The 15,109-nt window shown below is 46.6% G+C and overlaps 1 protein-coding gene across 1 annotated transcript in view; it reads right to left on the bottom strand.

The window, feature by feature from the left end:
- PAPD7 (PAP associated domain containing 7) overlaps nt 1-15,109 on the bottom strand; it is a 42,008-nt gene that overhangs the window by 10,032 nt on the left and 16,867 nt on the right. Inside the window, exons 2-7 of the mRNA XM_011940962.1 lie at nt 9,207-9,330; nt 8,113-8,159; nt 6,993-7,113; nt 4,186-4,293; nt 2,886-3,014; nt 299-512 (exon numbers count right to left, since the gene is read on the bottom strand). Of these exons, the coding sequence (XP_011796352.1) occupies nt 299-512; nt 2,886-3,014; nt 4,186-4,293; nt 6,993-7,113; nt 8,113-8,159; nt 9,207-9,296 (709 nt within the window). The 5' untranslated portion in view covers nt 9,297-9,330. The remainder of the gene's footprint in view (nt 1-298; nt 513-2,885; nt 3,015-4,185; nt 4,294-6,992; nt 7,114-8,112; nt 8,160-9,206; nt 9,331-15,109) is intronic.

Raw genomic sequence — 15,109 nt, 5'->3', positions numbered from 1 at the left:
AATACAAAAAATTAGCCGGGCGTGGTGGCGGGCGCCTGTAGTCCCAGCTACTGAGGAGGCTGAAGCAGGAGAATGGCGTGAACCCGGGTGGCGGAGCTTGCAGTGAGCCAAGATCACGCCACTGCACTCCAACCTGGGTGACAGAACGAGACTCTGTCTCAAAAAAAAAAAAGAGAAACCTGTATCAAGAGCAAATGAATTGCCCGAGGCTCTCAGAGCCCCAACATAGTCCCCGCACCTCCCCCTCACCCCCCGAGGCTGGCCTAGCTCCCAGCAGTGGAGGTCGGGGAGCCCTTACCTGGCAGCAGGGGGTCCTCAATGCACAGCATCGACGGTCTGTACCCGCTGGTCATGGCTTTCATGATCTCCTCTTTGGCGATATAGGCACCTCCTTCTTTGATTCTAATACCGGTTTTCAAGTAATTAAAATTTCTCCCATAGAGTTCAAAAAATTCTACAAGAAGCATTCCAAGGTTTTCATCAGCTCTCCGGGCATCAATTCTTGGATGCAACTGTAAAAGCAATGCACCCACAATTTGTATGGATTCAGGGCATGTTCTAAAGAAAACAGGATGCAACGAAGTCTGCCGTCTAGCAGCCTCTTCAAGGCAATACCAGTGAGAGGCACCTGCTCACTCACCAGCACCACGAGGAAGCCTGAACAGCAGCCTCTTCAATGAGGAGTGTTAAAAGGAATACAATGTACTAATCTGAATTTTATTGTCGTTTAATTTTTAGAATTGTTAATCCATACAGCAAACTTCCTGCAAACACAGATACATGATTAACCAAATATTGGCAAATAAGTTGACTATATTCTGCATAACTTAGTTGCCTGGATGGTAGATGTAATTTCAGATTCTCATCGTCCTAATTTCATTATGCTGAAGTACAACCAACAGGGGTCACTGTTAGACTGAACAGTATGGCGGTATCACATAAAACCAGAAAGTGAAATGACTGATTTCAGCTAAGTATAGGTCATCAGTATTACATCATAATATTTATAGCAAGCTTCCATTCTGCTCGCACACAGATGAGCACCACTCTCAGTTCAATGCCATATCGTCTTCAAAAGCAGGCACTGGGCTTGTTCTGAACTAAACCACTGTCCACCACACCTCCTGAGAGTCCTAATTCTCAGCTGTCCAGACCTGCATTGCCCACATGTCTATTTAAATGAACTAAAACAAATTAATTAAAAATCCAGCTTGTTGCTCTCACAGGCCACACTGCAATACTCAGTAGCCACATGTGGCACCAAGCCCCTTGCCGGACCACGCAGAAGTGGCCGTCACCATCACAGAGAATTCTATCGGACAGTGCCAACCAGAAAGGGATGGACAAGGGCACAGGAGAGAAACCCTCAGAGAAGCATGGTGCTTGAATCTATTTATAACACAGAGTGCCAGGAGGAGCTGCAGCTCGAAAGCATACAAATGTTTTTAAGGTTCAGAAGAATCCCGGAGTTCTCTGCATATTTCTACCACACAAGAGGAGGATTCCAATTCTGGCCTCACCTTTATTCCCTTCCTTATGCCTTGTCTTTTAGCCAAAATCACATATCCAAGAGCCTGGCCAGTGGCAGGGTGGGCCTCCTCCCCTCACTCAGTCAACAAACTCAGATGTTGCCACAGTCACACCACTGAGGCAGGACAAGCTCTGGGCACTGGACAAGGCACAGGGATGTGGCAGTGAACACAGGAATCCCACTCATGCTATGGTGGCCTCCTGTGGGGTCACAGGATCACTGAAAGGACCCCCTGAGGGGGTGGCAGGAGGCCCTGGGCCCAGGCACACATGGCACATGCATGATCAAAGTATTAAGTAGCTATTGTTACTACAAGGCCATGAAAATAGTGCAAGTCAGGAGTATATTAGTAAAGAACAGAGGCCCATGTTTAGTTCAAAATAATGTCCAAAAACTATGGAAGAAAGGCTATACACTAAGGGCCACATCTCAGAGGGGAAAGTGAAAACAGGACAGTGTGACTTGAACTGTAAGAAAACAGACATGGAATTCCATTTTCACTACTCTTAAAGCATCTCTGCAGAGACAGACCAAGGAAGCTGCGATCATCACAGCTGGTTACCCAGTGGTTCTCCTATCATAGCATTAATGGCAGTGAGAACATTACCAAATCATGCACAGAAACGGCTCGCTCAGCACAATCACAAACACAACATGAATGGTACACATGGACAAATACAGTTGTACAGCTAAATTATATAGGCAAGATTTTGTAAAGAACAGAATTCTTCACTCAAGAAAATATAAACAGAATACTGTTTCAATTAGAGATGATTTTAAATGTTTAAAAAGTGTAAGTACAGTTTATCAATACATCACAGCATTTAACGATACTTTTTAAAACACATCTGTTTTCTATTGATAGATTTTCCACATTACTCAACAAAATAAGGACCACATATAATTTCAGACAAAATAATGAGGTTTCATCAATTGAGAAAGCTCTCTTGTAAATCCTTTTCTCATATATGGTACCAAACTTTATTCTGAGACAATTTTTTTCAATATAAATCACAGGCAAGCATCAAGAAATGTTTATTGTTTACCATGAAATGGACATTTCTGAATACAGAGAACTCCTTGAGCTTGCACTGATGTGCACTGGACTCACAGAACCAGATGGGCACCCCCACACTAACAGTTACACCCAGTACAAAATGAGATACAAAGAAGCCTCCAGAAAGGTGCATTGATCAAGAGGGTTTTAATATAAGAATCAGAAATCAGCCTCTAACAAAATGAAACAATATAGTAAAAGGAGAGCAAAGGCTGCGGGAACCCACAAGACAACTGGTTGGAAGAGTCTAGTCTTACACATGTCTCAACAGAAACGGTCTCAAGAAAGCATACGTACCTGTAGAAAGCTAATGGCCATTAAAATTAGGCTGTATGAGCTAATTCCACCTGTAAAAACTTCATTCAGGTCCCTCTGCAGAAGGAACTGTTTCAATACTAAAATCAAGTAAGGCAGCAACGAATATTTCTGTAAATTCCAAAAGAAAAAGATTTACTGAGTAATTACCATACTTTCAAAGAGATTTCACATAGCAAATTACACAAGACAGAAAGGAAAGTTTCCTCCATCCTCTTGCCCATCTGAAGACTCTCAGTCAGTAAGTCTCAAACTTTGGTTGGGAGACGCTAAGAATTAATTTCCTGAGGGGCTTGTGAAAATCGACACTGTGGAGCTCTCCCTCGGTTATGACTCAGCAGGGGTGCACCCCCACCATGAAGAGTCCACAGGCGCAAAGGAACTCAAGGAGAAACCAGCGCATTCGCTGGAGTATTTATATGCTTGCTACGCAGGCCGTGAGGACAGTGGGGGTCTCCGGAGCAGGAGAGCAGAGTGAGGGTGGCAAGGAAGGCAGAGCGGCAGGAGATGACAGGAGGGAGGGAAAGCCTGGCTGCTGCTGTCCGTGTTGTGCTGGGGGCAGACATGCTCCTTCAGACCAGATGACAAGGGGGAAGAGGGAACCTGAAGGGCAAGGCCCTTGAAAATGGAACAAGACGGGACCAGATTGCAGGGGTGGACTCGCCCCTGCTAAGGACTGCAATGGCCTTTACTGTAACAGGATTTGCCCCTGCTAAGGACTGCACAGTCTCTACAGTAACAGGAAGTAAGTCACGACCACCCAGGGGTGGATCTGCCCCTGCTAAGGAATGCACGTCCTCTACTGTAACAGAAGGTCACGACCACCCGTTTAAGACCACGAACATGGTCAGAGTCCCAAATATGTCAGCTCAACCAAGTCTCTCTGCCCATCCTCAGGCACTGAGACCATCCAAAGTGAGTATATCTAAGACACCTCATGATTTATCAACTTCCACTGGACCCTTGGCCAAAACCTGCGAATGAGGCACGCTGAGCTAGAAGAGTCTCTGTAATAACTAGAAAGAACATTTTAACAAAGCCCTCTAAAATAATTGTCAACTTTATAAAATGGTTACTCAAGAAAAGCAAATTTTAAAAACAGCTATGTAACTTCAAAGTATCTCTGGAAATAATATTGTAGGAAAAATAATGTAAGCGTAGTCTGTATTACGAAAGACTCCTGTGTGCAGCTGACAGCTGTAAACATCTGTAGGAGAAACGCCGCCTAGCATAAGCACTCCAGTCCCGCACTTTCGCCGCACTAGGTCACCAAGCACAGTACCTTCATGTAATTCTTGATGAACTCTGCTGCCCGGACGCCCGTCTCCATGTTAAAGCTGATGTCAACTTTCACTTCAGTCTCCTGATCTGTGAGCTTTATTATTGGCACCTGTAAAGATTTCATTTTAAAAACTGCTTTAATATGCAGGACTCTCCACAGCCAGGCATCAAAATGCTGCCAAAACTGTACAGAGGTTTGGTGTTTTTTCTTAGTAATGAAAGGGGGTCAGAGAACATTGTCAGCATCAGTAGTCCCTGAATCCAGGACAACTCCCAGGCCCCAGCCCCTCACAGCAAGGCCCACGTTCTGTCCAGCCCCTGCAGCCCTGGATCAGCACTAGAGGTGACCAAGCATCAAAGAGAAGTGAGGGGAGGGAGCCAACAGGGAACACGATGAGTTAGTCTCTGCCACGCCCACCCTATATGCTGGGATGGGGAGAGGTGCTTGGCTCCCGACTTCTATTTGGTCGAATTTTTGAAATAATTTAATGTAACTTCAAAGCCATTTTTTAAATTGTACGTTATACTGATATTGTTTCTCCAAACAATACTGATATTGTTTATCTACTTTGGGTTTTCATTCTTTAAGATAACTTTACCAAAAAAAACTTTCACCTAAAAGATTCAGCAAATAAAGGGCTATTTTAGAAATACTCTCCCCAACAAGAACTGTCACCAAATGGCACTCAAAAGCTGCCTAAGCAACTGTCCAGGCCATACTCATGCCCTACCGCCCACCCCACCAGTGAAACTGTGTTCCTCCAAAAAAAAAAGACAATGTTTGGTTTCCTTCAGCCTTGAAGCATTAAAAACGGAGTTCCTTTAACCAAAACCATCAGGGTGTGATGGAAGGTTTAAACACCAGTGAAAGGCAACACAGGGACAGGGCATTCAGTACACCCCTATTCTGGGCTTTAATGTCTACACTTGAGGGCAAACCACCAAGGATTCAGCGTGTGAGGACAGGCCAGTGGGTCCAGAGTCGCCTGGACGCCACTGCAACCACCAGACAGGGTAAGCTCTGGGGGCCAGTACCTTTCAAGAAGGCAGAGAAACAAAATACTTTCCCAAAGAACTCATCAGAAACTGCTTTGGAAGAAGTCAACACTCGATGGCTATGCGTTCCCCGACACCCAGAGTTCAGGAAGCAGCTTCCTTTCCATCTCATGGACTCCTCCCCACAATCCTCCTGGCATTCTCCTGCCCTACTCTTGCACACACTCACTCACCGCAGGAACCCCAAATCCGGAGGTGAGGAGTAACACTGGAACATTCAGTTTTGGGTTGTCCTTCCAAACAGACAAGCTTTCACCTTAAACTCAGCCCTCGCCCCGGGGCTCTCGTGCCCATGACAGACCGGCTGCACGGTGAGGACTTTCCCTGGAAAGGAGCAGTGGCAGGCTCCAGGCTCTCCCTACAGTCTACACTGGCCTTCAGGCAACAGAGTAAGAGGTACTTAGTAGCCAATATGCAACAGTAATGAGGTCACTGGGACTAAGCAGTTACTGCAACAACTGCTCAACCAACCTACTGTGCGTCCTCAGGACAACTGCACCTTAGTTCTCCACTCCAAAGCTGGTCGCCTGGTCAGGATTCCCATCCACCTCCCCGCTGCCCCTTGGCACTCACAGAGGAGCAGCAGACAACAGCGGCCTGGGCTAAATGCAGGTGCTGCCTCGCACCGCCGCCAACCCACCTTGGACTAACTACCTCACCTCTCTGCACCTGTTTCCTCACCTGTAAAATGAGAAGAGCAACAGCGTCTGCTGATGAGAGTGGCTGGGAGAGCTAAGTGCAATAAGGCCCGTAAGCATTTGAGAAAGTGGCCAGCCAGGGCTTGTCTCGTGCTCATGAGAAGAGCCAACAGCCCCTTTTGGAACCTGGGCCTGGAGGGAGCCTCTGGTGCTGCCTGCTCTCTCTGGTCCACATGACAATGACGTGAGCACGTGTACTTCGTTAACTTTCACCAAGAGGTGCACCTGGTACATGTGCACTTTTCAGTGCATATATCACGTTTTAAAACTTGCCCCCAGCCCCAATCAAAAGCACCCGACAATGAATCACCTGCGAAACACGTGATTGCCCCCTCCCCTACCACCGCACAGGCAGGAGGAAGCTCCCGCCTTAACTGACACTCTGCTAAACACTAGGAGGATGTTAATCACACACCACATATGTTGACACACAAATGTAAAAATGAAATGCTAGCCAGTCACACAGGTGAGCTAAGAACTGTCACACGACAGGCAAGCACCTCAGTCACTGGGGGCTTAGAATCTTGAACTGACATAAACTTTAACAAGTACACACCAGGAACAGTCTCATCTTCACACTTCCCCCAAAGAGGCTTTTCATATATGTATATATTTTGGAACAACGAAAGGAAAAGCTAAGTTGTTCCTCTTGAATTTAACGTAGCAAATGGTAATCATAAAAACCATGATTTAATTATTGAGCCAAACACTCCAAAATGGGCAGCACTTGAATGTCAGTGTCCACTTTCAGATATGACTCTCCTTTCCTATTCATCCTAACACGAGTAGACACAATCATCTATTTTCATTCCAAGAACAGTTTAATGGGCTCACAAATCCCAAAAGTTCAGACTCACTAAACATGTTCTCAGTTAGTGATCATGACTATAAAACAGAAACAAAACACTTGTCTATACCAGAGCAGATTAATCTTTGAAACCATAGCCAGTAACTGTGTAAAATACCACAAGCTCGTGACGCAAGCGTATCCTGTAACCACCTGGGGTGTGACGAGGCTCCTGCCCAGTCAGGGGGGCCAAAGCCAGGCACTCACCGTAGCCTTGTCAAGGACTTTGATGGAACACGGCTCAGCCACGTTGTGCTTCCGCAAGGCTTGCTCCAGCAGCTGTAAAGGAGGACGCTCCCATTTCCCGAAGACCACCAGGTCTATGTCGCTGACAGAAGAAAACGCACGTCAGCCACTGCTCCCCTTACCACAGCCTACACACTCGTGTGGGGAGGATAAGCACCACCACACGTGTGCCTGCGTCTCCCCCAAAGGCCAAGACACAATCCCACCAGCCTATGGCCCCTAAGGAAGTGAAATGCAGTTCATAAACTACAGCAAGTCCTCGCTGAACTGAAGGGAAGACTTCCATAAGACGGAAAGCAAGAAGGTTAAATGATTCTCCCAAGAGCACTAGGTATGTGAGGGGATTCAGATGAAAACGCCTGCCCCCAAACCAGGCTGAGGCCCCGCTCTCCCAGCACCTACTCTGGCACTACCTACACTGGATCACTCCTGCGGACTCACGGATTCCTGGATACCCGAACCTGTTCAATTACCCATTGGCCCTGCTAACATCAACCCCCAAATCCTGAGATTATAGCCTCTTCAGCCTCCAAATGCTAACTAGCAGTGGGTTAATAGAAGGTAAACTTTTAATGAGACAGTGCACAGGAAATTTATCTAGATATCAATCCTTAATGAGAAAATACTAGTTTACATTTTAGAATGCAAACTTGTTTGACATTTTCCTATCAGGTAAAAATCCTTAGAAAATACTATTTAAAGAGAATTTTGCTTGAATCTTCATTGAAACATAAGATCAATTTTTCAAACACATGTCCTAAAGTATCAGCAGAATGTTTTCTACTGCGTTTACTTCCCACAGTCCTCCCACCTGTCTTCTTCACGTTTCCAGCATCCAGCATTTTTGCACCCCAACAAATTAAGTGTGAGGCAAAATGCAAAGCAATGAATTCATCATAACACTAAATTAAATCTTTCTGCCAATTTCCTTCTGTAACCACAGTCTTTTCCTTCAGCTGGCCTTTTTCGCCTTAGACTCAATTACAAAGAATCTATTTGTAGTCCTTAATATTGCCCAGACACCATCCCAGCCCCTAAATAAGCACAGACACTAGCCCATGCCATGCAGTCTGGTACTCACCTAGTTGGAAGATAGAGACCTGTACTAAAGCTGCCAAATATCTGTACCTGAAAGAAATAGTGGTTGCCTTAAAATGTATACCACAAACCAAGCAGTCACACTACCATTACTTCTTCCTACAAGAAAGCCCTCACTATACCCTTGGGTAGAAAATAAAACTACCTTGGAAACTGACGGAGGGGACTGTGTAACAATTAACCAGAAAATTCCCTTTAAGTTAAAGACGTGCCCCAAAAAGGAATGTTTAAAAACTCAAAATTAAGTTAAGAGGTGAAACAAGTTTTGTCTTCACCCTACAACCCTTCAAAGCTGAGGACTTTCCAGAGCTAGCTTTGAACCCTTCAACCTCTTCTTAAACCCACAGCTAAGGCACTGGGGCAGGGCTTTGTCCTAGGGCTCTGAAGTTTAAAGCCAAAAATATGTATCATTTTTAAAGAGGAGCAGAAAACTGGGTCGTCCTTGCCCACCGCCCAAGAGCACACATGCCCCTCACAGCTAGAGCATGGCCGGCCCTGCTGGTCCACTGAGCCCAGCCAGCAGCAGGGAAGGCTGCTGAGCAGAGCCAGCCAGGGGCAGGCTTCACACCGCCTGCACCAAGCATTCCAGAAGGCCCCTCTCCACATATCAAAAAACACTTGTTCCTTCACCGCAAGAGTGGTGTGTGATGAGGGAACACTTCCAAGTTTTACAAAAATGAACGCATTATATGCTACCATGTGTGGTGGTGGGGAAGCAGGGGTGGGTGACAGGGTGAAATTTCTAAATTTAAGGTGAACTTAACAGAAACAATCACACCACTCGCCCCGCTCCAAAAAAAAAAAATCCCTCAGCCGATGGTCCTCGCACTTGAGTGTGTGCCAGCGTCCCACAGACCTGCGGCCACCGCAGGTGTCCACGGCAGCAGGTGCAGGCGGGCCAGGGGCCATGCATTCCTAGCATTCCAGGCGACCTGGCCTTCTCAAAGCACACGTGGAGAACGGCTGCCTCGGGCCAACGGGAAAAGGTCTGTGTGGATCCAGCCGACCCATCACCACAGGGTGTTTAAATTCACTCGCACATGACTTGCAGCACAGAACCCCAAAGAACATACTCACATCAGCCATCGGCCAAAGGTCTTTAACAACAGTTTCGATCCGTTTCACCACCTCTCTTCTCATAGCTGCTTCTTCAGGACAAGGGGACATGAAGTTATAAAAGTCAATTATTTCCTCATGTAGTCTAATGGACAAAAGAGAAAACATACTAGAGTTACAATGAAACGTCACCACGCTTTCTGTTCTGTTCTTACATCAGGATGACACTCAAACATATTTCTGGCCATGAAATTCAGTTTCATTTCTCCTCTGAAAGTGTAAAATGAAAACTCTGTGTTCAACAAACTTACACAGCATTACTTAGCAACACTAAACAAGTGAATTTTGTCAATTCCAAGTATCAATAAATTTACAACTGGCCTTTAAACACTTATCCAAAAACAAATCATCTCAGTGACTCTGCAGTGAAAAAAATGAGAGAATTCCATCCAGAAAGTGTGAAAGCAGCTTTCCAACGAATGTGGCACAGTCAGGCACAGGTCTGAGGGTGGAACCCAGCTCCAGTGCATGTCCCAAGGCCCCATCAGCACCTCCCTGAGTGCTTCAGCTAAGGAGGATGGGAGGGACTGAGAATGGGCCAAGGGGTGGGGAAGGAACACGTGAACAGGAAAAAAGGTATGTGAGTCCTCAGGGGCCCGGCGGCCCAGGTCTGCCCAAGCTACCTGGTGACCATCCACTAAATCCAGGTTCCATCTGCCAGTCTCAGCAGAGAGAAACAGGGTCCCTGGAGGCAGAAAAGCTGATCTAATTCAATACTCAAGTATTCTCTCCTTAAGAGGCCAACAAGGAGGTCAACAGCCAGATGCGTGTGGGATAGGAGTAAGTAGGGCCTCTGTCTCTCTTAACAAAAAACTAAAGCAGTGTTTTCAAGCACTAGGAGCAAGGCCTGGAAGACGCCTCATGCCGCCACCTCAAAGGTGCTGATGTCCTGTCACCCCATGGGCTCCAAGAGCTAAGGTCAGCCCTGTGGTCAGTGGCACAAGCCTATGTCATGAGTTAAGGCTGAAGCCTACACCGATGACTGCAGGAAAAGTGCTGTCGTCCTCTTTTCCTTTAAGACATTAATTAAAGATGGAGAGAGGGGAAAGCAAATTATCCAATCCCAGGAATTATAACAAATCAAACTCACCTGCTTCCATTCTATGACTCCTAGGAATTATAACAAATCAAACTCGCCTGTTTCCATTCTAAGTTTCACTAATCAGGCAAACAGCAGAAGACAAAACAGGGCCAACGAACAGCTGGCAAAGTGGAAGCACGTAGCACCTCTTACAGGACCCGCCGGGGTGAGTCCAAAGGTGAGTAGCCCCGCGTCAGCCTACAGTTTGGTTCTTGTGTAAAGTTAATTTCAACTGTCTCTCACCTGAAGTATCGCCACTTTCCACCCTGCCAAAAAAGTCATTTGGAGTAAGCATTCCAAACCACCCACAGAGGGTTTAAGGCTAGGCTGCAAGCACACACGAGACTCCAGTAGCAGCAAATAAATGCTGGGCACCCTTGCTCATGAAGCACCTGCAAATCAGGCCATCCCTGCAGCCTAATTTTATCTATCACATTTAATTTAAAAAAACATGTGTCTGGATGCGGTGGCTCACGCCTGTAATCCCAGCACTTTGGGTGGCTGAGGTGGGTGGATCACGAGTTCAGGAAATTGAGACCATCCTGGCTAAAATGGTGAAAACCCGTCTCTACTAAAAATAGAAAAAAAATTAGCTGGGCGTGGTGGCACGAGCTTGTAGTCCCAGCTACCCGGGAGACTGAGGCAGGAGAATCACTTGAACCCGGGAGGCAGAGGCTGCAGTGGGCCGAGATTCCGCCACTGCACTCCAGCCTGGGCAACAGAGCAAGACTGTCTCACCCAAAAAAAAAAGTAAGAAAACACGTCACCCTAACCATGGTCCCAATTCAGACAGCCACCAGTCCAGCTGTTAATAGATCCCAACATTAAAATATTTTTTCCAAACTGAACAAACTACAAGAGCTTTGAAGTAAAGCTTCTATCTTTTCAACAATTACTGAGCACCAACTACATACTAGGCATTTAACTATCTTTTCTACCAGCTCAGTAGGCCACTTTAAAGTCTGAGGTGTTACCTAAAATTTCCTACCACTTAGTAATGTAAGCAGGACTAGATATTGCACGTTAGCAGGTTAATATCCACCCCAGGGAAGAGCCACAGGCCAGCCTCTCTCCATCAGCAAGAGCGTCTGGGTGGATCCCTGCACCTTCACCAGTCACTATCACTGTCACTGCAGAGAGCTAGGCCCAGTCCTGGGCTATCCCTGAGAACAGCATGGGGAAGTCTGTCCACCTAAACCACTACACCACGTGGCCTCCGTACCTCACAGTCCCGTTCTGAGGATAACAGGAGAAATTCAGAGATTCTAACAAAGATGCAGGCTTGGAATTATTCAATAATTGGCCCAAAGTCATGGAAGCATGCCAAAGCTAGGCTGCTAAAATGCTCTCCACATCCCCCAGATTTAACTCATTAAAGCATACTGTAAACAGGGCATTCCAGTTTGTCCAAATGCCACTCCAGGTTTCTGCCTGCAGAGTAGAATGTACTGTCAACTTTAAGTTCTACCTGAAGTAACGGCAACATCAAATAGCTTTCAGGACCTGTGCAGCCACATTCACCACCCTCAGGGGCATCCCCTCCTATCAGGACATGCTCTACACTCCAGGAAAGGAAGAGCACTGAGATAACACCTGCTGCAATCTGCCTCAGACACACCAAATCAGCGTAACACGGCATCCGTTTTTGTCAAATGTCTGTTCCCTTGCACAGAGAGAAGAGGGGGTGGCCTGGTATTCCTCCCCTAAAACAGGAGAGATTAATGGCGAGGCGTGGCCTGCCCATGCTCCTAGCAGAAGGGGGGCTCAGCGGAACACGGGGCCTCCTGACCTTGGCATTGTGTCCAAACAATAAGGGGCACTAATAACCACACCTGTCTGAAATCTGTAATAAAATGGACCTAAAAGTGAGCAACTGTTGTAACAAATATTAGATAATAAGAGCCAAGAACAATTTTGTTTTGCCTTTTCAGAACAGAAAGGACACAGCCGGGGGCCTGGCCATCCATGCCTCTTGGATAAGGGAGTCAGACAAGAAAGCTCTGGCGAAGCGCCCCACTGGCCCTTCTTCGAGAGCGGGCACCAGCAAGGTGCCGCACGATGACAGGACTGCCCACGAGGCAGTGTGAGACTGATGGTGGCCACGGGACAGTACCAACCATCATCATGAAGACCTCTGGGCTGACCTGGGAAGTCCCCAGCCTGCCTTCCGCTTGGCTCTTTGTGAGGCCCTCAGAGGGCGAGGGGTGGGGGCCAGGCAGCGAGGTGGAACACTGACCAGACTGAGAAAAAGTGCGCAGTAGAAGCAGCCCAACAAAACCCACGAGGGCACTGCCCAGCCGTGCCCACCCAGTGGCCTCCCTGCAAGCGCACGATCCTGGAGGCCATCTGTGAATGGACGCAATGGCTCATCGCTCCATCTCCGGTGCCCAGAACAGCGCATGCCTGTGCATGGAATGAATCAATCAAGTTTTGCTAAGATATTTTGCTGACCTTGTCATTGCTCATATACATTCTCTATAAAATGACATCTAAAATTAACATTCTGAAAATATTTTACCTCTGCACTGAATAATTTGATCTGTTAGCAGATACCATTTAAATGGCCAACTAGCCCTTTAAAAATGTAAACAGTCACTAAGCGTTTTGGATTATCTCATTCAATACTAACATTGCCAGGACTTTTCACTGCCTTAGACAGCTGTGCACATACCTTCACAGAAAAGCCTTGCTGACCACAGGCCATGCCACCAGTGCCAACTACGACATACCTCCTTTACTCATCTATGACTTCAAATGCTGCATATACCCACTGCTTCAATTCTCCAAAAGTCTGTTACTGAAGTACATCAATGAAAAGTTTTAATCATTTCTTCTCAACAAAATAGAATAAGTTTAGTCTTATGTTCTCACATACCAAACCTCCAGGGAATTTACAACTGGCAGGACGTCTGCATAAAAACCACACTAAAGTCTGCTATCCACAAACCAGTCATCAAAATCTTTTAAGAGCTCAATTTCAGTTCTGCTCACTAGTGTTCCGTCTCTAAATCGAAGAAATTGCTATGCATCGACCATAATAGAATATATCCCTCTGCAGTGGATCACAGAGGTGGCATCTCAGAACCAGTAGGACACACTGACAGCCCGAGGCAGCCCCAAGGCCCTGCTGCCCCCCCCCCCGGCATGCCATCATCCCCCTCCCCATGAGAAAGGCTGGCGGCATGTCAGCTGGAAGCAGTGCCAGCTGAGAGGTGGCCTGCGCACCCTCCCCTGCAGCCTCAGGTGGCCAGTGAGACCTGGGAAGTGCCTGGGAGGGCTTTCCCAGGAGGCTTCTTAGGGAAGGAGCTGGCACATAGCCCTCTGGCCTCGCCCCCTACTCCTGACACATTAGGCTGGCACTCTCCAGCTGGGGGCTGTGAGTGGCCCAGGAAACTCCTTTATGATACAAATCTCATCCTCAGCTGAGGAGCTGAACCGACAAACTGAGGTGGGGCCAAAGGACACAACTCCAGGAACACGGCCCCCAGAACCAGGGCCAGAGCTTCCAACTGCTCTGTGGTGACTTCTAGCCTCGTCTTAGATTTTGTCACCATTTTGAGTTGGCTGTGGTGTAGAAAAGAAGTAGGATCTATAAATGAAGCAAGCCTCTGATGCTTGTCTCCACGAAGTGAAATCCTGGGACATCAGCAAGGCTCCTGCCCCACACAGAGCAGGGGCAGCTTCCTGACCCATCACCATGGAGCAAACCCTGAATGATTCATTTCCTGGTTATCTTAAGAAAAAAGGAAATGGTGACAGCAGAGTTTTTTTTTTTTAGTGAATTTTCATTTTAATCAGGAAACTACTAGAAAACAGAATTCTGAAGCATTATTTCCTAGTGTGCTTTACTAAAAATTAGAGAATAAAGTTCACTGAAAAACAACAAAATATCACTCTTGTTTACAATCACTACCTTGCAAGAGTCCAAACCCATCAAAAGGTACTGACTGACTTCTCCATTTAGTAAATTCCCGATTTTCTGCTTTTAGTACTAAAAAGCAAGATCAGCAAGGTTTTCGTATTTTAGTTGCCTGGTATATGCTTGCTGTGTGTATTTATGAGACCCAACTTACTGAGCTATTTTAAGAGCAAAAGAAGGATCCTACAGTTAGAGAACAAAACTATATTATTCCATAGCTAATAAAGCTATTGATGAAAACAGATGACCCATTTCAGGGCATGATTTGCGGCTTTAGAAGCTGAACTAATGGGATTAACTGGTTTTCAAGTTTGTCCAAATTTGAATTAAAGCCAAAGCCAGGGAGGACTGGCTGGTTTTGAAGCTGGGGCCAAAGAGGTGAAGCAACTCCACCCGTCCCCTGCCTCGCGGAGAGAGGGTGCTTCGTATCCCTCCCAGGGCAGAGCTGGCTCCTCCTCCATCTCAGCCCCAAGGCTCTGCCCTGCCTTCCCCACAAGACACAATTTCTAAGTTGTTCAAAAGTGACTTCTTTGTAGTCTACCCAAGGACAGGCAGCTGCACTGCACTGCAGTAGGTAAAGGACAAATGAACTAAGGGGCACAAAGGCAAAGGTCACAGCCCTGAAGCCAGGACAGCCTATGTAAAATAAAACACTTCAGAAAGAACAGTGGGGCTGGAAGAAGCACACCACACACTTCATAACTCAGGTCTCTGAGTGGGGAACATACAGGAACATACTATGGGTTTGCTTGCCCAGGACGTTCTCCTAGACTTTAAATTCAGTAGCTTCTTTGAAGCAAAGTGATGGTCAAAGGTCATTCAATGTTTAAGGGAAAGGAAATGTCAAAAAAAACGAACACGCCC

This window comes from Colobus angolensis, unplaced genomic scaffold, assembly GCF_000951035.1.
Source record: "Colobus angolensis palliatus isolate OR3802 unplaced genomic scaffold, Cang.pa_1.0 Scaffold196, whole genome shotgun sequence".
In the NCBI taxonomy this organism is placed as follows: Eukaryota; Metazoa; Chordata; class Mammalia; order Primates; family Cercopithecidae; genus Colobus; species Colobus angolensis.
Note: the sequence above shows the minus strand (reverse complement) of the source record. Positions and strands in the feature narration are given on the sequence as shown.